We start from the raw sequence: 25,945 nt of genomic DNA on the forward strand, positions 1-25,945 counted from the left end.
TTAAATATATTTAATTAACAGTTGTGGTTATGACTTAATCTAAAATACATGTTGTTTATTTGTAGTTTTCCATGTTAGTATAAATGCTTCAAGAATTCTTAATGAAGTGATAGTTCATCAAAGAATATTCCTCATTTACTTAATAATTGCCCCATGATTGGAAATTTAGGTGTGTCAGGGTTTTTCCAAAAATAAATAATGCCTGTTTTTCAATAATGCTTTCCTTGTATTGAAGGTGTTCTTTTTTTAAATTTTCTTGTGTGTGTGTGCCATCAAATCAGATTTGACTGGTACAGGAGGAGATTGCCTTTCCTTCTTCAGCAGAGCATCTGATGGATTAGAACCACATACCTCTTGGATTGCAGTGTAGCTTCTTGCCAGTAGGCCACCAGAGCTTTGAAGCAGTTCCTTTAAAAAAAAATTTGAGGAAATGTTCACAAAGCAAATAGATTTTTCCATTCAAGCATATATACACATAATGTTATTTTAAATTTTTAATTGTTTTTTAAATTCATTGTTACACGTTTCCTCCCCTTCCCCCTCCCCAGCCCACCCTGCAATGCATCCCTTGTTTCAGATTATTGTCATATACATACATGTAATGTTTTAAGACATTATTGAAATGTACACAAATGTAATCTTACTCTCCCCGTTACCTCCCTGTGATTATTGTTTCCACTGAGATGAATGTATTCTTCATATAGACTCTCATAAGTGGAATTATTGAATTTGAAATGTGAGCTTATTTCCCAAAGAGAAAAATTGTTCTCTGAATAAACGTAGCAGCACACATTTGTCCAGTAACATACAAATACCTATATAAAAATTTGTAATTAATTAAAAAACATTTGTTTTTGTGATCTGTCTTATACCTTAGTGATAAAAACAAAAATGTGAAAGAGTGAAATCTTTATTTTTATTTAAGTGTGCTTTTCATTGAAAACTTTTTAACCATCTCGATGCTGCTGATTAGCTGAGGAAAGGATGCGTTATAATGAGTTTTGTGGCCTATTCCAAAGTGAACATTGTAGGATGTGTGAAATGGAGGAGGTGAACAATCAATAAGTTGGGAAAGAAGACGTTGAATGGCATAATAAAGCGCGAACTGCCTAGTTTTGTACTTGAAAAACTGCTGTTGCATCTTTGGAGTGAGAATTGAGCATAATATTTTTTTGCAGATGATGAAAAGACAACCTTATACAAAAATTGGCCAGATCACTTCTAAGTATGGAGGAGAAAAGAGATAAAGGATTATTTTTTTAAAAAACCATATCAGTGGCATTTTGGTTTAATTACCTATTAGAGAGTCAAGTCATAGTCTTTCTTGCAGCCAGAACATGAAATGACAAAGGATCAGCTCCCTTGATTCTAGAGCTGGTTAGAAGTTTGAATCTTGGAGCAGCACTGTGTGGTGGTGGGAGCATATGGCAGTTTGTCAATAAGAGTTCATAGAGCCAGAAATGGGAAGAACTTATAGGATGAATTAATCATATTATTTTGTTTTCCACCTCCCTCACCTTCCCATTTATCCTTCTTCCCCCTTCCCCTGCTCTGTTCCTTATTGTCACCTTCTTGCAGGTGAACATGCCTACAAGTGTTCTTGGTGCTCGTTTTCCACCATGACAATCAGCCAGTTGAAAGAACACTCCCTCAAGGTCCACGGAAAAGCCCTGACCCTCCCCAGGCCGAGAATTGTTAGTCTCCTCTCCTCACACGCCCACCACTCCTCACAGAAAGCTGCCCCAACTGAAGAAGTAGAAGACTCCAACGGTAAAAAAATGGGTTTCTGGCCGGGAATAAACCTGAGGCTAAGGTGGTCGGAGATTTAAAGGGGTAGAAATTACCGGTCATTCTTATATAAGTCCCTTACATGAAAACATGATGATTCAAATGAAGGAAGAAATGTAAAAAGCGTGGCAGTTTATAAGTTGGAGTTAGAAAACAAATTCAATGATTCTATTCTGTTGTGACAGAAATGTTGTGAACTGGTGAGTAAGGAGTTGCACTACCAAAAAGGCAGGCAATTTGAATCTATCAGTTGCTCCTTGAGAGAAAGAAGGGCAATTTCCTCCCCTCTTACAATTTACACACTCTAGAAACCCACTGGAGGGTCAGCCATGAGGAGGAGGAGGAGTGGTAGTATATTAATGTGAGACTCCTGACTTGTCAAAGTGGCTAACATACTCCACTGCTAAGATGTTGGTGACTAGTGGTAAGAAACTGCAGTGCAATTGTAAAGGCACTAGCTGGTTTGTGGGAGAAGGAAGAGCAATCTCCTCCCATACTGTTTAGTATCTCTGAGCAACCACTGGAGGATCAGCTGTGTGTCAGTTCAGACTGAATGGTAAACAATAAGAAGAGGTATCAATCATAGAAAAAGACTGGGCCATCCACTCCCCAAAACCAGCCACTAAAAACTATGGAGCCCCGTTTTACTCTGGCACACATGAGGGCGAAACACTATGATTCAAAATCTAATTGATAGCAACTTTTTTTGTTTGTTTTTAATACCTTTATGACATGCCTTTATATACTGACGTTTGGTTGTGAATAGTGCCCTTGGTGTCAGATAGATTAGTATTGGGCACATCCACTGGTTTCAAGAAAGAAAACAAAGGGAATACCATGCAGATTTAGTCTTCTTTTTTCATCTTGTCTTATTCTAAAAAGTGTGTGTTGTGAAATATTTAGGGTGCCTCTTCTATGTAAGCTAACCACATGAAATTCAAATAGTAAGTGAAGGAAGTCTAACTGAATGAGTCCTGTGACACGAATCTTAAAGGAGTGGGTGACTTTAGTGTTGCTCTCTACCAACCTCTCTAATGCTTGAATGCTTGAATCTCTAGCTCCACTGGGAAGCATTTATTTGGCACTAGTTTCCCAAGGAGTAGTTCTGGACTGTAGGGTTTTGCACTGCTAAATTAAAGGCCAAGGCTTTCTCACAGTTTGAATCCACCAGGACCTCCAAGGGAGAAGGATGAGCAGTCTCCTCCTGTGCAATTTTAAGCCTTGGAAACCAATGGAGGGTCAACTTGAGTTGATTCTGACTCAGCGGTAAGGAGTGAGTTTCCGAGGGCAGGAAAGAGACTACTCTTGGTTTTTTGGAAGGAACTTATTGTCCTGGAAAGGAAGATTATGGGGCCTTTAGAACAAAGGCTTGGATTTGAGTAGATGTTATTTTCTCAGGCAACTTTACTGCTCTTTATTTATATGCAAAATTGGATAGCAAATATCTCTTTGAAAATGATTGTTCTGAGAGTTGAATGAGAAAAGGTATATTATGTAAAATGCTTAATATATCATCAGATACATGCTAGGTTAACAAATGATAGTTTATTCCTATAATTTTTATTCTTTGAAAAAATTCTATACTTTGGAACTATGCATGTGTGTTTATGTACATATGTAATAAAAATTTTCGATTTTATGTAAAGCTTAGAAAGAGAGACTCTTTTAGGTATCCCAAATATCCCATCTTGTTAGGGTGGTCTAATTATCAAGGTGTTAAAAGAATAAACAAACAGTCTTTATTCAAAAGGTTTATAGAAGGAAATGGTGGAGAAGTAAGCTCTAAAGGTAAACTACATTTATTGACTTAAAGAACTATGTGGTATTTCTTTTGCACTAAATCATTGTTAAAGTGCTATAGCTTCTACTTGATTTTCCAGGCTTGAAGAGCTTCTGTTTAAAAAGGCTTGTTTTCTTGGCTTTGCCTTGTAACAAATGGTGCGTATAATCTCAGCTGTTCTATATTGTTGTTGTGTGCCATTCATTGAGTCAGTATTGACTCATAGCTGACCCTCCAATACATTTCCAGAGGCAGTTAATCACAGGGGAGGAAATTTACTTTTATAAAAAGGGCAAAGGTGGTGTGAGGACAGCCCTATCTGACCTTTACCAACTTCACAAAGGGGAACTGTGCCTGTCAACAGCATCAATTTCTACTCATCTCAATACCAGTTATTACCTTGCTGGGTCTGGAATTTGATGTGACAGCTCACACACCACATAGAACTATATTGGGGAAGCCAGAAGGTTATAATCCAGATTGATCGCATAATACAGTCAAGATAGTCCCTGAAATGTGCATGCAGACACCTCAGCCTTAATCCTTGTGGCTTGGTGTTCCCAAGTTCTTGGTCCTGCCAATATTGGCTCCAGCTACCTCGTTGTCCGACAAAGTTCTCCATCCTGCCAGTATCTGCTCTCCCCTGCCAAGGTCCCATCTCACACCTAGGGCATCATCCTAAATTCTCTTATTGTCTCTTCAGTGGCACCAGAAGATGTGTCTTTGCAGATGGAGCTGTTCAGTTTATTGGCAAGACTAGCCAATTCCCTTGTGGAATAGTAAATAGCCTATCCCCTTGTGGGTAGGTTAACACATTCATTTGCATATTTCCTCCCATCCACATAGCATTCTCTCTCCTTAATACAGTGATTACTTCAGCATAAAATGAACAGTAAATCTTTTGACTAGGAAAGAAAATTTTGAATGATAAACCTTAGATACCCAGACTTCTTCTGTGGAGTAGCTGGTGGATTGAAACCACATGTGTTTAGGATTACAGCTTAGCTTCTTACAACTAGGCCTTCTATTAACTTAAAATGCAGAAGAAGCCCCCTCCCCCTTTTTTTCCAGGAAAACTGAGAGTCTCAAGCCTCTTGGAGGAGGAGAGGATAAGAATCCAAAACTTGTTCCTGTGGTTCCTGTGTCTCCTTCTCACCTAGGAATTCTGTTCACTAGGAAAGATTTGTCTTTTGCAGCCAGAGAGCAAAATATGATTTGGCCCCAATTGTATGATCTTTATTAACAAGATTATTCATTAATTGCTTTCACTTGAAATGAAAACTAAACTCTGTGGAGCCATGTGGGTGAAATAGATCCATCCAAATGCTGTTTTCCAGCAATAGCTCTTCCTGGGATATTTCTTTCTGTCATGCCTTCTTTTCCTATGCCCTACCTTGAAAGGTGAGTCACAGTCATAGATCGTAAGATTCCTGCAAATCCCTCACTGTCTGGGTTCCATCCCCTATTTCTGAATGGGTTAAAAAGATTAGCCGACTTCCTTATTGCCACTGTCTGGCAAGACCTTCACTATGTACAGAAGAATCAGAAATAGATACAGTGCAGTCAGCCCTCAGTTTACAAATGTCGTATTTATGTGTACCTTTTAAAAATGGAAGGTAAGTAGAATGGTTCATAATGACAAATAGGCATCAAAATATTATTGTTACTGATATTATGTAATTTTGCTAAAGATATTTTAATATATTTGGGAGTATTTCTGTACATTTTTATGCATAGAAAAAATAGTGTTAGATGATATAAACTAGGCAGAGCATTTGACTAATATGCATATGAACTACAACTATTATTTTTTTATTTATAAATTTGACTTTACAGCAGATTTAAGAATGAAACTCATTATTAATCTAGGGAATGTCTGTACCAATCATATCTTTTAAAATGCTTAAGATCAATATCCACTTCTGAGCTAATCACAACCCCAATGAGGATTAACCTGTTGGAAGTTGTTTGGTATGTTCTAAAACAGGATCAAGTTAGGGTTTTACAGAGGTTGGAATTAGGGGACATAGAAACAAAGTAACATATCCTTATTTCTGTATAACACAAATAGACCTGGTTGTGTATGGTGTTACATGTTGTACTTTGAACTCAAAGATAGTGGTTTTAGAATTCACCAGCTGCTCCATGGGACAATATGGGCAGACTTTGAGTGGGAATTGACACTACACCAATGAATTTTTTGGTCCTTGTTCATCCGTAGCATGATAATTTGAAATACATGTAAGTATGTGTTTAGTAAGGAAAGATAGTGCCTGTGATGTCTTTGATATTTGTATATGTTGTTGTGTACCATCAAGTTGGAACTCACCTATAGGTGGCCCTCCAGTGGGTTTTCAGAGGCAGTTAATCACACGGGAGGAGACTGCCCATCTTTGTCCTGAGAGCAGCTGGTGGACTCAAACCACGTGCCTTCAGGATTGCATCGCAGCATCTTGCCCCTATCTATATAAACTTAAGCTCAAGATTATAGCGGGCACAAAAATTTTGCCTATATTCTTAACCTAAGTGTTTGTGGTTTGAACTTACTGGGGTTCCACAGAAGAAAGACCCAGGCATCCTGCTTACAACGAAGGAGACCTTATGGGACAGTTCTCTAACACCATGAGTCAGTTGACAGTGGGTTCTCTCTACCACTTGGGATCACCATTGCCGGATGACAATGGGTTAAACAGCCCTTAGTGATTAGTTTCACTTGATGACCAAAAATATAATTAGAAGGTGAGAGTAAGCTGAAAGAAAGACATTAAATGAACTGTTTTCATAATTACTTGGAAAGAATAATTAATATTTCACTCATTCAGTTAATACTTTTATGAATACTCATAGTAAATTGTATGCAGATTGGGAAAGGAGAATGACTGAGTCTTGATCTCAAACTAAGAAGGACATTTTGTTAGGAGCTGGATGGTAGATTCCTAGAAATGGTTAAGTCCCAGTCATAAAGAAAACAGCTGTGAGGCTACACAGTAGCCTGTAAATCATGCCTTGAGTAGTGTTTGAAACACACATGTGAAATCCAATTGCACATTTTAATAGGGAGAAGCTGTGGGGCTATTGGCTCTCAGTTAAGGTTTCCCACACTCCAGATGCCAGGACACTGTGAACACAAGAACCAGAAATGTGTTGCAGACCTGGAGGGGGGAGTGGAGTTCTATAAAACCAGGGAAATCGCCAGTGTGTCCTTGGCTTTCTGATTCCCTGGTGAGGAGTGTGAATAAAACGAGTTGACACGCTCGGTGCTGTTTGCAGTGGTCAAATGCTTGCTGTCTGGAGAGTGAGCCAGTCTTATTTGGCAGAGGGAAGCTGCCTGGAAAACTAACTTCTTCCAGTGCTGCCTCCCGCCCCACTAGAAGGGAAGCAGTGTGAGCAGAGCGGGCTGAGAAGGCACCAGTGAGAAAGAAGGTGGAGGGGAGCCTTCTCCCCAGCTGCCCGGCCACACACCTGTTCTCCGCAGAAAGCAAGCTCTTGGGCTTCGGGCTGTCAGTCTTGACATGTTTCACCAGCACGCGATCCTGCTATATATTCTTCCTGATCGGTTGCTGAGAAGAAAGGCCGCGGCTGTGTGGTATTGGTTTTGTGTATAGGGTAATGGGAAATGACACGGAATTGCTATTCTAAACAATGCATTAGGGGGAACAATAAGCTTGTCGACAGGGGGAAGAGCTCTTCTGTGTTTTTGTTTACTGGTTCCTCCTTCTGATTCTATAAAAGCATAAGTTTTATTTGCCCTTCTCCCCACCCCCCCAATCTGCTTGCTGGTTTGGTTTAGAAAAATACACACGCACACAAAATAACAAAGAAACTAGGACAGTACGGTTTAGCGCTGAGATGTGTTCAGGTTTGAGAAACTACATAATACATAGCAATTATAAATGATTTTTAAAATTAGGTATATCCTTTATATGAATTAAGACCAATGGTGGCATTCCATCATCTTCCTCCCTCAGATTGCCTCCCCAGAAGAAAATGTTTTGTTTCTTCTGTCTGTCTCGTTATGCTGTGTGAATTGCCCCCTTGTCTACTTTGGTACATGTAAGACAAAAAAAAGATTTTCATAATCAGGCACTGAAAGCATGCATGGAATGAATAAAGTAAATGTGAGTGACATAGCTTTGTCTACCAAGTGGTAACCAGCACAGCTCAGGACAAACAAACATTAAAAAAAAAACCTGAACCTCTTGGCCGTAACCCCTCTCTTTTTTAATAGAGATCTTAATATAGTCTACCTGAAAAGCTTTGGTGTTCTCGGTTAATAGAAGAATGCTGCAGAGCTTGTGATTATTTTTAATGGAAGATTTTCTGTTAAAACTTTGCAGTTGGTTTTTTATCCTAGACACAGAATAATATTTGCTAAAACCTGTTTTTGTCAAATTCCTTCTCATCAGTGACTCACTGGCACTTATTGCTGACCAGAGTCCTTTGCATTCAGACTGCACCATTTAGCCACACCGTCTCCGTGTCAGAATGGCTGTGAACACATACTCTTTTCTGCCGTCTCTGTGTTTACTACCCTCAATGACTTAACTGTTCGGTGCCCATGAACCAGCCCTGCTTAGAGTGTGGCCATGTTTCCTCCCTGTTTACTTCTTTCTCTGATTCTCTGACCTTCCCTCCTTTTAGAGACTTACTTTACTAACTCGGAATTACTCTTTTTTAATTATTTCATCACTCTTTTTTTTCCCATTCCTCTTTTTTTATCCCTTGTGGCTACTAGTCACATCAAGTTGATTCCAGCTGATGGTGATACTGTGTGTGTCAGAGTAGAATTGTGCCCCACTGGATTGTCAATGTTAAGTTTTCAGAAGTTGGTCATTGAACTTTCTTCTGAGGTGTTTCTAAGATAGGCAGACTCAAACCTCCAACCTTTTGGTTCACTGTCGAGGATGTTAACTGTTTGCACTACCCAGAGACTCCATACTTGTGGTTCTGCTACTTTAAAAGTGTCTCTAGAAAAAAAATGTGTTTGGGGATCTAACCTCCTAATTTTCCAATGAGGCAGTTTAGGTTGGTATGTATTAAAGACTGACTTCTAGGAGGCATTATGATTTTACATTCATGCCGGTTAATTATACTCAGTTCTCTAACATTTCTACCTGCAGAGAATAAAATTATGCAGAGAGTGGTTTATTTCTTTTCTGCCTGAGAGACCAGTTCTAAAAGAAAAACAATCCAAAACTAAAAACCCTAGGGATTGATCTAACAGAAACTTTCTGACACCTCACTCTGCCAACAGGAATGATCTTGAAGAAGTATCTTACATGTTGCTGCTGTTCTTTGAATAAAGAGATCTTCTATAGAGGTAGATACAGACTGAGATAAAGTTATGCCTTTCTGTTTCCCAGGAGGAGATAAACTGTGTGATGGAGAGGTGGACCCTACTTGTGTGGTCAGCTGAAGAACCACATTTTGTCGAAGTAAACATAATAGTTGAAGTGTATAAGTTTGTCCTCCGTGTCTCTGTCCAGACAACATATAGTGATCTGAAAAGACAGGGATATGGTGGGCATAGTTCAGTGGTGGTTAATTTTATAAAACATAATGAATGTGAATGATTATGTAAAACACAATGGGAAGAATAGTGTGAAACAGTATATACAAACTTTAGAAGCAAACCAATAGAAAATAAAAATTGTTTTAAAAAAATTTCATCATCTAGTATTTTGTTACAGCCAAATAGAGTGATGCTATAAGATAGAAACTAACAAAACTAGTAAAATTTTCCATTTAAGATAATTTAAAGATAAAATTTAAATTTAAGATAAAACAATGTATTGATTTGAAGAAATGCATTATGTGAGACTTTGTATTGGTCTGTTTTTCCAAACCGTGTATCAGGGTTTAGCAAACAATTTTTTATTTTTTATCTTTTTTTTAAATAAAGAGCTAGATTGAAAATATATTCAGCTCTGCGGGCTATTTGATATTTGCCACTTTCACTTAACTCTGTTGTTACATGAAAGCAAGCATAGATATAAACAAATGGGCATGGCTGTCCTTAAGACTTTTATGTACTAAAACAGGGTAGATCAGATTTCTGTCTTGACAGCAGTATATTACTTAACCTGCCATAACTGGATAGGGCTGGGGGCAGAAGATTGGGAGAGGAATCATACAGGCACCTAAAAAATTAATAAACATCATAAACCTGGATAGTTTGCATATGAAATATTTTTGGTTGTCATTTAAAATGGTAACTTTACCAAATACATTCTTTTTCCAACGTAAAGTGTTTATAACACTTTAAAAATATTAGTGTGTGAATTGCATTTAAGCTTAAAAGATAATTGTCTGTAAGAATTTTATTCAGTCTAGCTGCAAACTATCAACTCATTTAACCTTGACTGCAGTAATACTTGACATTTAAAAATTAAGATCTGAGATGCCTGCTTTTCAAAGAGAAGCTTTTCAGATCTCTAAATAGGCCAGACATAAAATTCAACCTTTAAGAGGATCCAATTAGTTGCTAGGGCATCAGACCTTCTACATAAGTTCCAATTGCAATCAGATTTCTCTTGGGGTGAAAGAAAGAAGAGATGGTTTCTTTAAAAATGACAATAATGAAATGGAGACTCTCAAGTGAATAATTGTGAAGTATGAAGATTTACATAGTTTACAGCACATGGGGACACAAAGCATAATTTTAATGACTTGGCTATAATTTTTAATAGGTCTGCTGGTCTCAAAGTTATCTGGCCAGAGAATACAAATCTTCCCTTTTTGACATCAGACTTTTCTGTGTCAAAATGTGATGTAGACTTGATTTCAATGCTTGTTACCAACAGCGTGATGTAGATAACAATGCTTATTACAAAAGTCTACTATATAGACCTAATGGTCTGCAGTACCAGGTGGTACTGTTTACTCGAGGTCTTCTGTATTAAACTGAAGTCTTTTGACACTAATCTATTAAACTTTGGCCACCGTGGAGGGATTGTCCAAAGTTATCGCCACTATGAACTTGGGAGATCATGTGATATACCTTTCCCAAGAAACCCACCTGTCTGGGTTGTCTGACATTTTAAAATTAGCCACAGTTTCATGTGCCAGAGATTAAAAAACACTGCAAATGTATTCTGTTTATGTCCTGGCAACTTAATTAACTAATCTATCTCCATTTTCCCATGCCAAGAAAAACATTTGGTCATCAAAAATATAAGCATGTGCTACAAAACTCGTTCAGAGCTGGTTCCCAGCAATGCAAGAATTTGCTTCAATACCACACCATCTAGCTTTTGCAGCTCTTGATGAACTGCGTGGAGATGATCTTAAGTCTTCTAGGACTCAATTTTGTGAACCATCTAGAAGAGAAGAGAAACCACTTTTATTCTCTGGTAGACGGCAAAGATTCTGAAGATTCGTCTGACATACTTAAGACATGTTGCAAGGTGGAATCAGTCCTGGGAGAGGGAGGTAATGCTTGGGAGGATGGAGGGACAGCGTAGGAAAGGAAGACACTCTGTGAGGTGGATTGATTCTGTGACTGGGGTATTGGGGATAGATGTGTTGGAGACAGCAAGATTGGCAAAAGATAGAGCAGGTTTAGGGCTGTTGTACATAGGGTCACTATGAGTCGCAGGCGACTCAATGGCACATAACAACAGAGAAATGTATGTGTTAATCGAATCATATAAAACTACCAAATTTATTATTATGATTAATTTCATTATTTTTTGAAAAAAGAAAAATAATTTTTCCCTTGTTTCTTCATTGTTCACTACAAATTTTCTTTCCCTGGAGCTAAAGCTAGATATTTTAGGTCAATTATATTTGAGACAAAAGCTCTCAAACTGTCATAAGACTTCTTATGGCCAATAAGTCCTTTTCTTTTCTTTCTAATACTGTTGTTTATGAGGAGGATTTTTCACAGGCAGTGGAAATGGATTGGATTTGGAAGGATTAACATGAGTGGACCAAGATTCAGAGATAGAGAGCTGAAGACAACATAAAGAACATTGACCATTTGGGGAAAGATGGCTCTATGAAGAAGAGTCTATAAAGAGTGTGGGGATGCAGACATGAACATAAATTATTATTATTATTATTATTATTAATGAGTCTTAGTAGTATAGCCCAAGATAAGTATACCCAACTCATAAACACATTTTCTTCTTAACTTGTGCATAATTGTCATGTTCAATTAAGAAAAAAACATCGTGATTGTAATTAAACAGAAATGGCTAGTGTCATGAGAAGCATGTGTCCAGGTTGGACAATCCTCTTTATTCCTTGTTGGTCTAATCCCTTGCAGAAGGGAGATGCCCAGGAAGGGATATATTCTACTGTGCCTCGTAGTTCAGAGTTGTCAAATTCAACGAAAAGGAGGTGTTTGCTTGCAAGTGCAGGGCCCCCCTAAGGTTTCACTTACCAGTGCACTGCTCTTAGAGAAGTCATTCCAAGGATGGGGGTTTTCAGCTTCCTCAGGGCCATAAAATATTCTTAGATGATTTGTGCAAGCCACTCTCCTTAAAGCCATCTTTTATTTTTATGCACTGTTGAGTCCTTCACCAGCACTACAGTGATGGCCACATTGACACACAAAAGACCTTGTAAACCCTTAGTCTACTTATTGATTTTTAGCATTACTAACGATTTTTTGCCTTTTTGCCAGCTTAAAAATCATTAATTTTTATTTATATAAGAGTTCTGCTGTCACTTTGTTTAATTTCTATATGATAAAACTCGTAGTAATAGTTTAAAAATTCTGTTGGTTGCCTTAAATTCTGCATCTGATTTAATGCCTAATGAATCAGAAGTCCAAATTACTAGTTTTCTAAAAAGAATGATAAAGATGGAAATGGAAACTTAAAAGAATGAAATGATGAGTATATGAGTCCCAAAACTTGCATGTGGTAGAGCTGAATTCAGTATACAGATTTTTCTGAATCTGAAACCTGTTCCTGACTTTGGTGTCATCTCACTGAAGGCTTTGTTATTGTTAGTTGAAGTCAAATCTATTCCAGTTCATGGTCACCCCATGTAGAGAGAATGGCTCTGTAGGGTTTTCAAGGCTCTGACCTTTCACAAGCAGGTTTCCTCCAAGCCTTTCTTCCAAGATGCCTCAGGGAGGGTTTAAACTGTCAACCTTTTGGCAAGTAACCATTTAAGATCCTCAGAAACTGATTTCTCATTGAAGTCCAGCAGCAATTTTTTTTTACCATTTCCTGTCAAGTTCACCCTGATTCATAACCCATCTATTAGATAATCCATAAAAAGCTTTTTATGTCTTGATATTTAGATCTCAAATTAAAAGATATATAAATAATGTTAAGAATACGGTGAAGTGAGAAGTTGTACATCCGGATTGGGAAAGTTGTAGCAGTGGAAAGAGATCAATGAGTCATAGATGACTACTTGGAGGAAGTGGGGCTCCAGCTGGACCCTGTAGGGAGAGGAGGATTATATAAGCAGAGGAAGGACATGCCAGGTGGGAGGAGAATCAGAAGTGAGCCAATAGATAGACGGGATCCTGAGACCAGCTAGCTAGAGTCAAAGGTGTGTGGTAAGGTTGGTGCAAGGATGGTTGACCAGATGATGAGAGGAAAAGCCAGATTATAGGGAGACTTAACACAGGAAGAGTATTTTAACTTCATTATTAAATTGCCTAGACAAGGAACACCAGCAAGAAGATGCTTTTCCTACTGGAAATGGTAGGGTGCTTTTATGCCATATCAAGCCAGCATGTACAGATATTTGTGAATGAGTGTACTTTAAACATAGTCATTCCTTTTTTGTTTGGTTTATTTTTTTTAATCATTCTCTTTTAAGGTATCCATAGATATTTCCTGTTAATTATGCAAGTAATATCTGTATTATGACTAAAGAACAGCTTTATAGAAATAGAAAACATAAAATATCAGGTCTCCCATAAAGCTGTCTCTTCACCTTGCCTCTTTTAGAATAATTTTTATTAACATTTTACTCTAGAGTCATCTAGATTTTTTTCCTATGCTTAAATAAGTATAAGTTCTGTTATTTTGGCTTCCTTTTTTTTTAAAATAGAACTAGAGCATAGATCCAAACATTTTTTATTTTGCCTGCATTTAATTTATTCTTTTACTGCTTAACTCACCGGAGTTTTTAAACACAAGGTCTCTTATGTCAGAAAATGAAAAGAAAACAAAAGAAGAAGATGGTTTCTGTTGAAATAACAAATATTGCGTACTTAAAATCCTTGAGCATTTATTTGTGTGTTTATTTGCTTTTAGGTGGGATTTCCAGAATTAAATAAGCCTTTTGTGGTTTTGCCATCCAAAATTTTGTTAACATTTACTTCCTCTTAAGGCTCACTCATCCCTTCCAAAATTACTGAAGTCTGTTTTCCTACTGCTTCCTTAAGCCTTAATACATTTAGAATACTGGCAAATGGTCTATAAGTTAAATGACAAAATGAAGATTACAGACTGTCTAGACTATTCAGAGTTAGGGGCTAAAAATGAGATTTTACTAGTAGATAAATATAAAATGTTTGGGTTGCTTTTGACACTTGCACTCATGTCTGTTACTACTCTTACAAAATTATTCTTATCATTATCTGTTAACATAGCTGTCTCCCTAACTAAATTCTGTGCTCTCTGAGGTCAAAGACTGTTTTTTTCTTTTCATTTTTAGAACCCTGAAACTTAGAACTTAGCAGGTCTTTCAATAAGTGTTCCTTGAATGGATTTTAATTAGGGCTGCAGAAGAAACTGCAAACAAGGAGAACTGGCAGAAAACTAGCAACGACAGTGGGTATGTGCAAAATCTGGAAAATGTTAGTGACTACAAATGCCCCCCTGAATAGGGGCAGTGAATAGTGCATGTTGAAGACGACATATATGGCACTCATAGTTGGACTATGCCTGGTCATTCTTGCCTCCTCCAGTTACCTAACTTTGACCTTTATTCAACTTACCACTTCAGCTTTCTGCAATCAAAGCCATTAATCCCTTTCCTCCAGGATCAAAAAGAGGACTAAAATGCCTTACTTTCTGTCCCTTCTTCTGAATCGTTCTTCCTTCATTAACTCCCTCTTTTCAGATCTCTGCTCTTGGGTTATTACTTTTTCCTTGGCTTCGAACTCCCTATCTGTCATTTTGTCGTATTATAGTGGCCTGAGTATTGCTGTAATGCTCAAAGCTGTGCTATGCCAGCAGTGTTTCAAGCACTACCAAGGTAGATGAGTCTCAGTATAACTAGTTTCAGTATACCTTCCAGACTTACTAGTAAGAAAGGCTTGATGAGCTACTTGCAAATAAAGAAGGCAGTGGAAACCCAAGAGACCCTGGTGTGATACAGTGCTGGGAGGTGAACCCCTTAGGTTGAATGACAGTCCAAACACCAGGCTGCATCAGTGGACTCCAGCATCCCAAGAGGGCACAGGAGCAGGCGGCATTGTGCAATGTTCTTTTTGAGTCACTGTGTGATAGAGCTGACTTCATGGCAACTAGCTACAGGCCTCTGGAATGCTTTCTCCTCTTTAGAGTATTCAGAGCCAAGCTCACTGCCTTCCTCTTTACACCAACTGTGACTATCTTGCTCCAGAAGTTTACTCTCTAAATTCAAAGGGTTATTGCTGTCGTTGTAGTAGTTGTTGTTAGGTGCCCTTGACTCCAACTCATAATAAGCCAATGAACAACAGCTCTGGACCCTGCTGCACTCTCCTTCACCATCACAGTCTCCACTATGCTCAAGCTTAAAGCTTAGTGACCCTTTAAACACTTCAGTTTCCTCCACTTGGGAGATTTGCCTCCCCCTTGGTTATACTCTGGCCGTTTACCTGTAGAGGCATTTCCATGGCTGGTCCATCCTCAGCATCTCCCACGACTCAGAATCTCTGACCTGGATGAAGTAGTCTCCTAGCCTTCCTTGCCCAGGCCTGACCCCAGGCTTTACCATTTCAGGGACACTTCTCCACTGCCCTTGTTGCTCTAGCTCTGTTACCCTTTTCTGGCTTCCAGTTTACCAGATCCCAACTCTGAATGACCCCCACTTTGTCCTGTCTCTGATTTTAGCCAGTTTTCCTAGCTTTAATCACAGTTGTCTCTAGTCTTGCTTTTGTTTAAAAAAATTTTTTTAACCTTACTTATCTATTTCTTTAAATAATATTAGTTTATTCATAAACACCTCAAGGCATGTTCTTGAGTGAATGAGCCCACAACCAATGAGCTGGGAGTTGTAAATAGTTGCAGACCATTTGGAGTATCCCAGAGCTAATCGGGAATCAGTGGAATGAGCAGCTGTATAGTTAATAGCTGTGGCAATCACAAATTATTGTACTTGTGAGTTGTGATTTTATTGTTACTCTGATATTACAGTATTTTAAAATTTTGCCCATGGGTAAGTTTTTAATTAGGAATACAGAGAACGAAAGATGAAGAAATCCACATCTACCTTGTGTGCAAGAATAATACCACCAATATGTCTGTTAGAAGAAATCGTAATTGTGATAACTAAATCAAAGGCAGACAGGGAAACACAAGTGAAATTCTCAATTAACATCTGCAAATCAGTAAATCCTATAATTGTTATGGTAACAACAAAATCAGTTTTGCTAATATATCTACAGTAGCTTAGTTATAGTATTTACATAATGAAGGTCTAGGAAAAAATAACTCTGGAAAATTAAGTTCAATCTTTGAAAACAGATTACATTTATTATCTTATTGTGGTGAAAACATAAAACACATATCATGCCAGCAACTTCTTTAAGAACAATTCCCTGACAGTGGTTCCATTCCTCAAATTGTATATTCTCACTAGCCTTTTCCAAATTATTTCCACTGCTGTTACATAAACTTACTGACCCCTAAGCAAAAATTCCTCATCTCCCCTCTCTCCTGCCTCTAGTAACCACTAATAATCCCACCTTTCTTCATATTTGCTTATTGTATAATTGTGAGATCCAGAAATATTTGTCATTTCATGACTGACATTTGACTTAGCATGATGTTTTTTTCATGATTCTTCATGTAGTGGTAAAATGCGTCAGGACTTCTTTTCTCTTTATAGCCAAGGAGTAGTCTATTATGCATATATACCACTTTATCCACTTTTCTGTCGATGAAATCAATGATTGCTATTTTGGTTATTGTGAGAAGTGCTACAGTGGACACTGGTGAACAGATTTCTGGTTTTGTTTTTCACCAATTTCTAAAGTAAGCTGGATAGCAAAACCAGCATATGAGCAGGAAGCCTGGTCAAGTGTATAGAACAAATTGGAGGCTGTTCTTAATCTTCCTAATTCCAACAAAAGGATGTGACTCTTTTTTTGACCATCCATGTAAGAGCAATTGTTGGGAAAGTGCCGAGGCTGTGCCAGCCTGCCCTTTGAGAACAGGCTGTGAGGCTCTCCCTGTGCCCCGAGCTTGCTGTATCCAGGAGGAGAGTGTGGTTTATTGATGGTGACAGAACTGTAGCTTTTGACTGTATTGCATGCCTTCCAGCTTGGGCCTCAGGGATTCTGGGCTGCTGTGGCTCCCTCAGGCACTTCCTCTCACGAGAAGGCTCCAGATGTTTCATGGAGACTTGTCCCTGACTCAGCGGTAGCCCATCCCAACTTTGGAATGTCAGAGTCTCACTGCAGTGTTGGTATCAAATGTGATGATTCCTGTGTATCCGCCGGGTAATTGGATTGAGCACATCCTTGGGAGGGGGGAAGGGGTACGAGTGTGAGATCAGCATTTTCTCCCAAGGAGAACTAGGGAATACTATGAACAAATGGGTTTTCAAAACCAGTTCTCCTTCTAGATCATCTTTACATGTTATTTGTTGTTATGTCGTGCTGAGTCAGAACTGACCACTAGCTGACCCTCCAGCTGATTTTCACAGGGAGTAAATTGTGTAAGAAATTGCTCATCTTTCTCTGGCAGAACAGCTGATGGATTCAAACAGTGTGCCTTTGGCTTGGAAGTACAACTCCTTACAACTAAGCTACCAGAGCTTTTTTTCTATTCTAAATGACTGTTGTATTGTAAGATAGTAATTGTTTTACTAAGTGAAGAGATTGAGATAGTTAACAGTTTTAATTTACTCGGTTCCGCAGTCAACACTCTTGGTAACAGCAGCCAGGAAATCAGGAGATAAATTGCATTGGGAAAGTCAGCTGTGAGGGATCTCTCAAGAGTACTGAAGAGCAATGACATCAGGCTGGAGACTAAGGTGTGCCTGATCCAGGCTATAGTCTTTGCAGTTACGTGCTATGCATCGGAGAGTTGGACAGTGAATAGGGATGATAGAAAGAGAATTGATGCCTTTGAGCTGTGGTGCTGGAGAAGAGTGTTGAATACACCATGGACTGCTAGGAGAACAAACAGGTTCGTCCTGGAGAGAGTGAGGCCAGAATGCTCCTTGGAGTCAAGGATTCTGAAGCTTTTTCTGACATAATTTGGGCATGTTGCAGTGAGGGTCTGGTCCTTGGAGAGGGACATCATATTTGGGAGAATGGAGGGACAGCGCAGGAGAGGAAGACCCTCGATGAGATGGATCGATTCTGTGAGTGGAGTGGTGGGAATGAGTGTGTTTGAGACGGCAAGTTTGGCACAGGATAGAACGGTGTTTAGGGCTCTTGTACGTAGGGTCGCTATGAGCCACAGGCGACTCGATGGCTCATAACAAGTGCCATTGGGTTACATATGACTCATGTGAACAACAGATCTAAGTCATGTCCTATTCTGTGTCATCCTTATCTCGGATACACTTGGTCCCATTGCTGCAGCCACTGTGTGATTCCCAGTGGCCAATGCCAATACCTTTCAGCTTGCTAATGCCTCAGATGTCTATCATATATGTAGATAATGTAAAAGTAATAGAAAAATGAAGGCAAACTCACTATCATAGGGTCACGTGTGACCCACAGTGGTCCTATAGTACATTTCCTGTCAATGTTATGATAATCTTTTTTAACAGTCAGGGAATAAAGACTTTTTTTCCCTCTTTAAAAAAAATGGGAAGGGATGGAGAAAATTATGTCTAGCTTTGGGGACTGAACCAAGTTACTTTACGTCATAAGACCTTTCCTGAGGAGTAAATGAGGGGATCAATTTTAAATATTTGAGTATTTTGAAAAGTGATACCTGATTTGGAAAGTAGGTGATACACATTTTTATGACTATTGCTGTATCTCTGGTATTATCACAAGGAGGACACTAAGCCTTAGGAAATTTAAGTAAGATACCAGGAGCCACAGATGACACTTGCCAGAATTGGGGATAGTATGCACTTTGTTCTGGCTCCAAATCTCTGTCTGCTGTGCCACACTGTATCCTTCAATCTTAATGGCATTCTTTTCTCCTGGAAAAGTTTAAAAAGGCAGCACTTGAACTAGTTTCAACTGTTGTGGTCAGAGCTGACAGAACTAAGTCAGAACAGATCTTGGATCTTTAAAATGTGGGTGAGATAACATAATTGGAATGGAAGAGATCACAGTTGGAACTTTGGAATGGGAGACCCAGATGAGGTGTGGAGAACCCTTTCAGGAGCCTGGTGAGAGAGATTAGGCTAATGCAAGATTATTGACAGTCTTGTACATTCAAAGCTCCACAATTGGTTGCCCTCTTTGAGTGGGAACATTACTGTTTCTGCCTCTGCTGTTCAAGAGATTTGGTTATGATGTCGTGCCTAACAGCCCTTGTTTTCTAAGAGATGGAGTTTCTAGCAGGCCATCAGTTCGTGATTTTTCTCATTCGAGTTACCATTCTTGTTCATCCACATCGTACACATTTGGGTCTGTTTGGGTCTCACTTTCATTGGCCATGACTGGACCAGGAAGAACCAGTTTGAAGCCCTGTGGAAAAGGTAGTAATATCGTCTCCGAGAAAGGTCTTTTTGTTTTAAATATTAAAACTGTTGTTGGATGTGGCCTTTCTACATTTTGTTTTGCAATTGTGGTCTTATCCTTAAATCTCAGAAGACCCCGCATTCTCACCTCTGCTTTCCTGTCACTTTACTTTCTTAAACTGCTGATATCTGTGCTCTGCTTCAACGTTTTATTGAAGCCACTCTTGAGAGGCGACCTGTTCTTGGCCAACGCTAATGGTACATCCTCTCAGAAGGAGTCATGCCTTCCTTCTGTTGACACGTGCTGCCACCTCTTTTTCCCCTTTGTTCTGTCTCTGGAATTCCTTGCAGTGTAGCTTGGACCCCTCCTGCTTGGATGAAATAGTTTTCACAGGGTTGTCAGTGACTCGGGACATAAGAGTTCATGGCTTTTGCTCCTATTTCATCATTGTCTGTTACTGAAGCTACGAACCTTCCCCCGAGAGAAATTCTCATTCCTTGGTTTTGCTCCCACTCTTCACGTCAGGCTCCCCTCTTGCATCTTCGATAATGTTCTTGTTGTTATGTACTGTTGAGTCACCTGCGACTCATAGTGACCCAACATACAACAGCCCTAAACCCTGCTCTCTTTCCAGTCTGTCTCTGACACGCCTATCCCCATTTCCCCAGTGACTGAATCAATCCATCTCATCGAGGTTATTCTTCTCCTACACAGTCCCTCCACCCTCCCAAGCATGATGGCCCTCTCCAAGACTGATTCCGCCTTGTAGAATGTCCAGAGTATGTCAGACGGAGCTTCAGAATCCTTGCCTCCAAGGAGCAGCTTGGCTTCACTTTAAAAAAAAAAATTCTGCTTTGATTACTTTCTCTCCTGCTTCACACTTCAGCCTGGTCCTCAGCCCTCCCACCTCTTCATGGTGCTCTTGCTCTAATAGTGATGGTACCAAAATCTCCATCTTCAGTGCAGATATCTGAGTCTTAAGCCCCAGTCCAACCACTAAGTCTCATCGCAGCCTCAATCTCAGATGCTCTGAGATAGAACTCATTAACTTCTTCCAGTTCACCTGACCTAGTTGGTATCCAACTAGAATCCCCAGGGTTTTCAGGAATCTTCGCGCATATATGTCTTCTACGTGCCAGCCAACCAGATGCCTAGTTGGTCCTATTGTTTCAATCTTCTTTATTCTATCTGTATCCACTCTTCCTTTCCATCCTCATCTCTTACCTAAGCAAGTATTATACTTCCCCCTTGTACAAATTCTCAGTTGAAAAAATCTTTACCAGTTCCTGTGAACTATTATCTTTAATATACCAGTTTATTTACAAAATTCGAAAACTTTTCACACCAGCTTCTTCCAGTGACTTTAAAAAAAAAACAAGCCAAAACACACCAAACCCAAAACAAAGCAACCAAAATAAAACCTAACTTACTACTCTCAACAATCTCTGTACCATCTCCCCAGACTCACTTTGTCCCATCTACTGTTTCATTCCTTCTAGTCTCATTGAATTTTCTGAACACCCTTTCTAGCCCTACTTCAGGCTGTACCTTCTTAATCTCTTCATTTGTCCGAACCCTACTAGCCCCTCAAAACTGTATACCAATTCTTTCACGTCTGTAGTGCCTCCGGTAATTTCCCTAGGTGTGAGTGAACACTCCCTCTCTGAAATCCTGTGGTGTTGTGCCCTAGTACTTGTGGGGACGTGTACATGTTACCAGCTCCATACTGTCAACCAGAAAAGGAGTTCATTACAGACATGGGTTTTGTCCTGTTTACTTTTTATCCTAAACACCTGGCATGTGCTGTATTACTACAGTTTAAAGCAGTGAATCAAGATGTAAATGTTCTTTATGACTCCAAAGCCTCTTTGTGTTCGTGTTACTCCAGTGACAGCAACGAATGGGCTTCCACGGGCGTATGCACAGCCTGGGCTTCTGGTAGTTCTCTATGTTCTGTTCTAGCCAGTTTTGGATGATCTTCAGCAGTATTTTGCTTGCATGTGATTTTTTTTTTTTTAAATTTTGCTTTGTTTACAAAGTTCATATGCATTGTGTGTCACACTGTCCTGTGTGCATGTGATATTACTGATATTGTTTGATAATCTCCACATTCTGTTGGATCACCTTTTCTGGCATTGGGAACATCCACCTTCCTTGGGAAAGGGAGAATCCAGCACATATTAGGTGTTAATATTTGTTATCAACACGCTGCTTTCATAAACCTGCCAAACCCAGAAGGATATTGAATCACTTTACAAAATAATAGCTTGATCAATTGCATTTTAAATGAATCCAAGAAATATGTGTGAGGTGTCCTTTGGTTGACACTTGAATTTTAAAATTGCCAAAGATGAAAGATTTTGGGTGTTGCTGAGACTCAGTGTTCAGAACACAGGCCCAAGAGTCTTGGTTGACCTCGGCAAGATATGAAGTGTACTAGTACATGGACACTACTTGATATCCTGAGCTTACTTGTTATTTTTCTGCCCTGGAAGCCTTAGTAATGGGCCGGCAAGAACCCCATAGAGGTTTCCTGCCTTCCCACAGGGAAACTTCTAATCTCTTCTTGACGTGAGCATGGTATATTCAATCCAAAGAATAGAAACCACGTCAAATGGTTGATTCTAACCTATTAGTAAAATTCAGAGAAAGACTTTGTATTTTCAACTTAATATAAACCAAGTGTGGGCTCACACACTGCTGATTTGTTACCAGCAAAGAAGGTTCCAGTTTATTTTCTCACCTGGTCATGCATCTAAATCAGGCAGCCTTTCCCAGATGAATGAGGGTTAGATAGGTCTGTGCATTGGTTAAGCTCGTAGATAAAAGGTCAGCGGTTCTAGATCATCGTTTGCTTCTTGGGAGAATTCTGTGACAATTTACTTCTGTAAAAACTGGAGCCTTGGAAATGCCCTGCGTCAGGTTTGGTCCACCCACATTGTTACACAGTCCGCCAAGCATTGTTACACAGTCACTGTGAGTTGGAATCACCTCCATGACAACAGCATTGAGTGTGGTCTATAGATACAACCCAAACCAAGTGGGTATGTGAGACCTCGTCCCACCTGTTTCCCTGCTCAAAACCTTTCCATAGCTGCATCCTCACCCTTCACAATAAATTGCTTCAGAAAACATTCCAAGCCGAGCATGGGAAAGTTGTCATTTGGAATCCATGTTTCTTCTTTTCTTTTTAAATTGTGATTTGAGTTAAAGTTGACAAAGCAAATTGTCTTTTTTCTTTTTTTAACTGAGATTTTAATGAAGGTTTATAAAGAACTTAGATTTCCATTCGTTCATTATTGTACATTTTCCTCCCCGCCCCCTTTTGCCATTTTTGTTTTGTTTTTTAAAAAGTTCTTTCATTGTTAGACAGCCCTCCCCACCCCAGCCTCACCCCAGACCACTTTACTATGCAGCTCTTATTCTGGACTCTTGTCATGCCAATAATACCTAATACTATATTGCTTTTATACAGTTCTCTCCCTTGTCTGTTTTAATGTCATGTCCATTATTTATCCCCTCTTTTCTTAGTTTCCCCCCCATATCAGTCCTGTTTTATAACAGTGGTATTATGAAATATTTGTCTTTTTGTGACTGAGATATTTCCCTCAGCATAATGTCTTCTATGGTTGCTTATTTTGTATACTATTTCATGAGTTCTTTGTTTTTCAGTGCATAGTATTCTATTGTGTGAATATACCATCGCTTCTCTATCCATTCATTTGTTAATGAATACTTGGGTTGTTTCCAACTCTTTGCTGTTGTGAACAAAGCAGCAATAAACATGAGTGTGCATTTATCTGCTGGGTGGCAGTGCTGGTTTCTTTAGGGTATATTCCCAGTAGTGCAATTGCTGGTTCAAATGGTATTTCTGTTTTCAACTTTTTGAGAAAGCGCCATACTGCCTTCCATAGTGGTTGCACCATTTTACACTCCCACCAACAGTGAAAAAGGGTTCCAGTTTCTCCACAGCTTGGCCAGCATTTGTTGTTTGCTACTCTGTTGAATTTTGCTCTTCATATAGGGGTGAGATGATATCTCATAGTTTTGATTTGCATATCTTTTAGAACTATGTATTTTAAACATTTCTTCATGTGCTTGTTGCCATCTGAATATCTTCTTTGGTGAAGTGTCTTTTCATATCCTGTGCCCACAATGACAGACACATAGATCAATGGAATAGAATTAAGAACCCCAAAATCAGCCCATCTACCTATGGTCAACTGATTTTTGACAAGGAGTTGAACTCAGTTAAGTGACAGCCTTTTTAACAAATAGTGTTGGCAAAATTGGAAAACCATCTGCAGAAAACTCAAACAAGACCCATGCCTAACACCATACACAAAAACCAACTCAAAGTGGATCAAGGGCCTAGGACTAAACCCAAGGACTATAAACTTCACTAGAGAAAAGCTTGGAAGAACCCTAGAAGCACTAATTAACAACATGAACAGTTTTCTAAGAATCCTGAAAAACCTACAACTAGGAGAGGATAAAATAAATGAATGAGACCTTCTAAGAATCAAATCCCTATGCACATTTAAAAACTTCTCTAACAAGGTAAAAAGGGAAGCCACAGACTGGAAAAAAATATTTGGTAATGACATGTCTGATAAGGGACATACATCTAGAATTTATAGAATACTCGAGCACCACAATAAGATAAAGTTAAACAACCCAAATTGGTTTTCTGTTCAAGCATTCGTACACATTTTTATCACATTCATGACAAAGCCCACAATGTAACCACCCTCTCCCCGTTTCCTCTTGGGATTCTCTACTCAGTAACCACAGCAGTGGGCTTGAGTAAGGCAGAGGTGGTGAGACTGGCACAGGATCGGGCAGGGTTCCAGTCCGCCGTTCACAGTGTCACTGACAGCACTCAACAGCATTAATCCCTATCACTTCCTGCCTTCTGAACACGATCCCTGAGCAGCATCTGCCCTTTTTTGATCTTAAGTGATTGATTCTCCTAGTGGCTGAGTGCCTTCCTAAAGCTACCGGTCAACTTACAGGCCTATCTGTTCTTTGGCTGTAAGTTGAGTTAAAGGTGAGTTTTATTCCAGGTTCCATGGGTGACTGAGGGCCATTGTCTCAGGGCTTCTACCAGCTTCTGTCAGACGGCTGTGTTTTCATATTTTGTTCCACATTTTTCCCACTCAATCAAGGGTCTTCTGCCGTGATTCTTTTCCGAGGGTTGTCCGTGGTGGCCAGGCACCATCTAGTTCTTCTGCTCTCAGGATTATGGAAGTTTGGGTTTACATGATATTTCAGGCTGTGAAATAATTATTTCTATGCCTCTTTTCTTTTTGCCCCTCTTCTTTGTCTCTCTGATCTCTTCTCACCATTACAGTGGGATTAGTCAGGGTTATACCCAAGTCCTTGCACTCCCACACCTCTAAGCTGTGCTCTCTGCATCTGGGCACACTTTTATCCACTCATTTTCTTCTTTCCTCTTCCTCTTTCCACTTACTTGGCTAAATCTTAACTCATCTTTGAAAATGTGAATTTTAACCTGTTCCAGAAGCTTTCTCGATGCTTCTAGTTGGGAAGAACATTCAGGATCTCCAGTTTATTTCCACAGAGCTTTGTGCCGAGTTGGATCATAATGCAGATCATACTCTTCTAAGATCATCAGCTTCTAGAAGTCAGAAGCTAAGTTTTGCCCACGACCTGGCACCACCATAGGCACTCAGATGTTTTGGGGTTTTTTTAACTTGAGATTTTTATTGGTTTTCTTACAAAGTTCATATACATTGTGTTACACCCTATTCTTCCTTCACTTTGTGTTTCATCCGATCATTCCCATTCACTGTTTTATAAAATTAGTCATCATTGGCTTATGCCCACCTTCGCTCTGTCTGTCCAGGTCCCTACCGGATCTGTTTTTTTGAGTAAATAAATCTGACCATAAATGTTGGTGTCCACATTACTTACCACTGTGAATAGTCCAAAATAGGTAGTTCAACCATGGGAAGAAGGCAAGGCCACCCCTCAATGCAGACCCTTAGTGTCCTCAGATTAGATCTTAAATTTATACTCCCTGAGCCCACGGAGTCAGAAACACCCAAGAGGCTTCGATGTCCTCATCAGTTATGAAATAAAGAGCAAGCTGAGACATCTGTGACAGAAATCTCTCATAGGTGGTATGGAGGCCCAGTCAACTAGTACATAGGTGCCATGGCTCAGATGGTGAGAAGTGTTATCAAAAGAAAGGAAGTAAGATGAGGCTCAAGGGGACAGGAGACTGCAGCAGCAAGGTGGTTACGGTGGGCATCATTGATGATGGCGGCCACACTTGGGATGTAGATGCCCAATGCTCAAGGCTGGAGACAACTTAAAAAAATAAAAGAACTAGACCCTAGAATGATTGCCAGGAAAGCTTCTAAAGTCTGGGAATTAAATTTAATCTGACAAGCCTTTTCATAGCAAGTTGATTTATGGCCATTCTGTGTGCACTGCTGTATAACCAAATGGAGGCGAAGCATTGAGTCAGTGGCGTTATTCAGGTCAAGCCCTGTCTTTGAGGTGAAACCAAGCTCTTTAATTGATCCCCTCCCCCACTGCAGCCACCTCCACTTACAAAACCAGCCAGTGGATTA

At 39.5% G+C, this 25,945-nt stretch overlaps 1 protein-coding gene across 1 annotated transcript in view; it reads left to right on the forward strand.

Moving 5' to 3' along the window:
- The window catches only part of ZNF462 (zinc finger protein 462), a 183,337-nt gene that overhangs the window by 90,363 nt on the left and 67,029 nt on the right, over positions 1–25,945 (forward strand). Inside the window, exon 7 of the mRNA XM_006886913.1 lies at positions 1,579–1,770. Coding sequence (XP_006886975.1) covers positions 1,579–1,770 — 192 coding nt within the window. The remainder of the gene's footprint in view (positions 1–1,578; positions 1,771–25,945) is intronic.

This window comes from Elephantulus edwardii, unplaced genomic scaffold, assembly GCF_000299155.1.
Source record: "Elephantulus edwardii isolate Elephantulus edwardi_28Jun2011 unplaced genomic scaffold, EleEdw1.0 scaffold00052, whole genome shotgun sequence".
Lineage (NCBI taxonomy): Eukaryota > Metazoa > Chordata > Mammalia > Macroscelidea > Macroscelididae > Elephantulus > Elephantulus edwardii.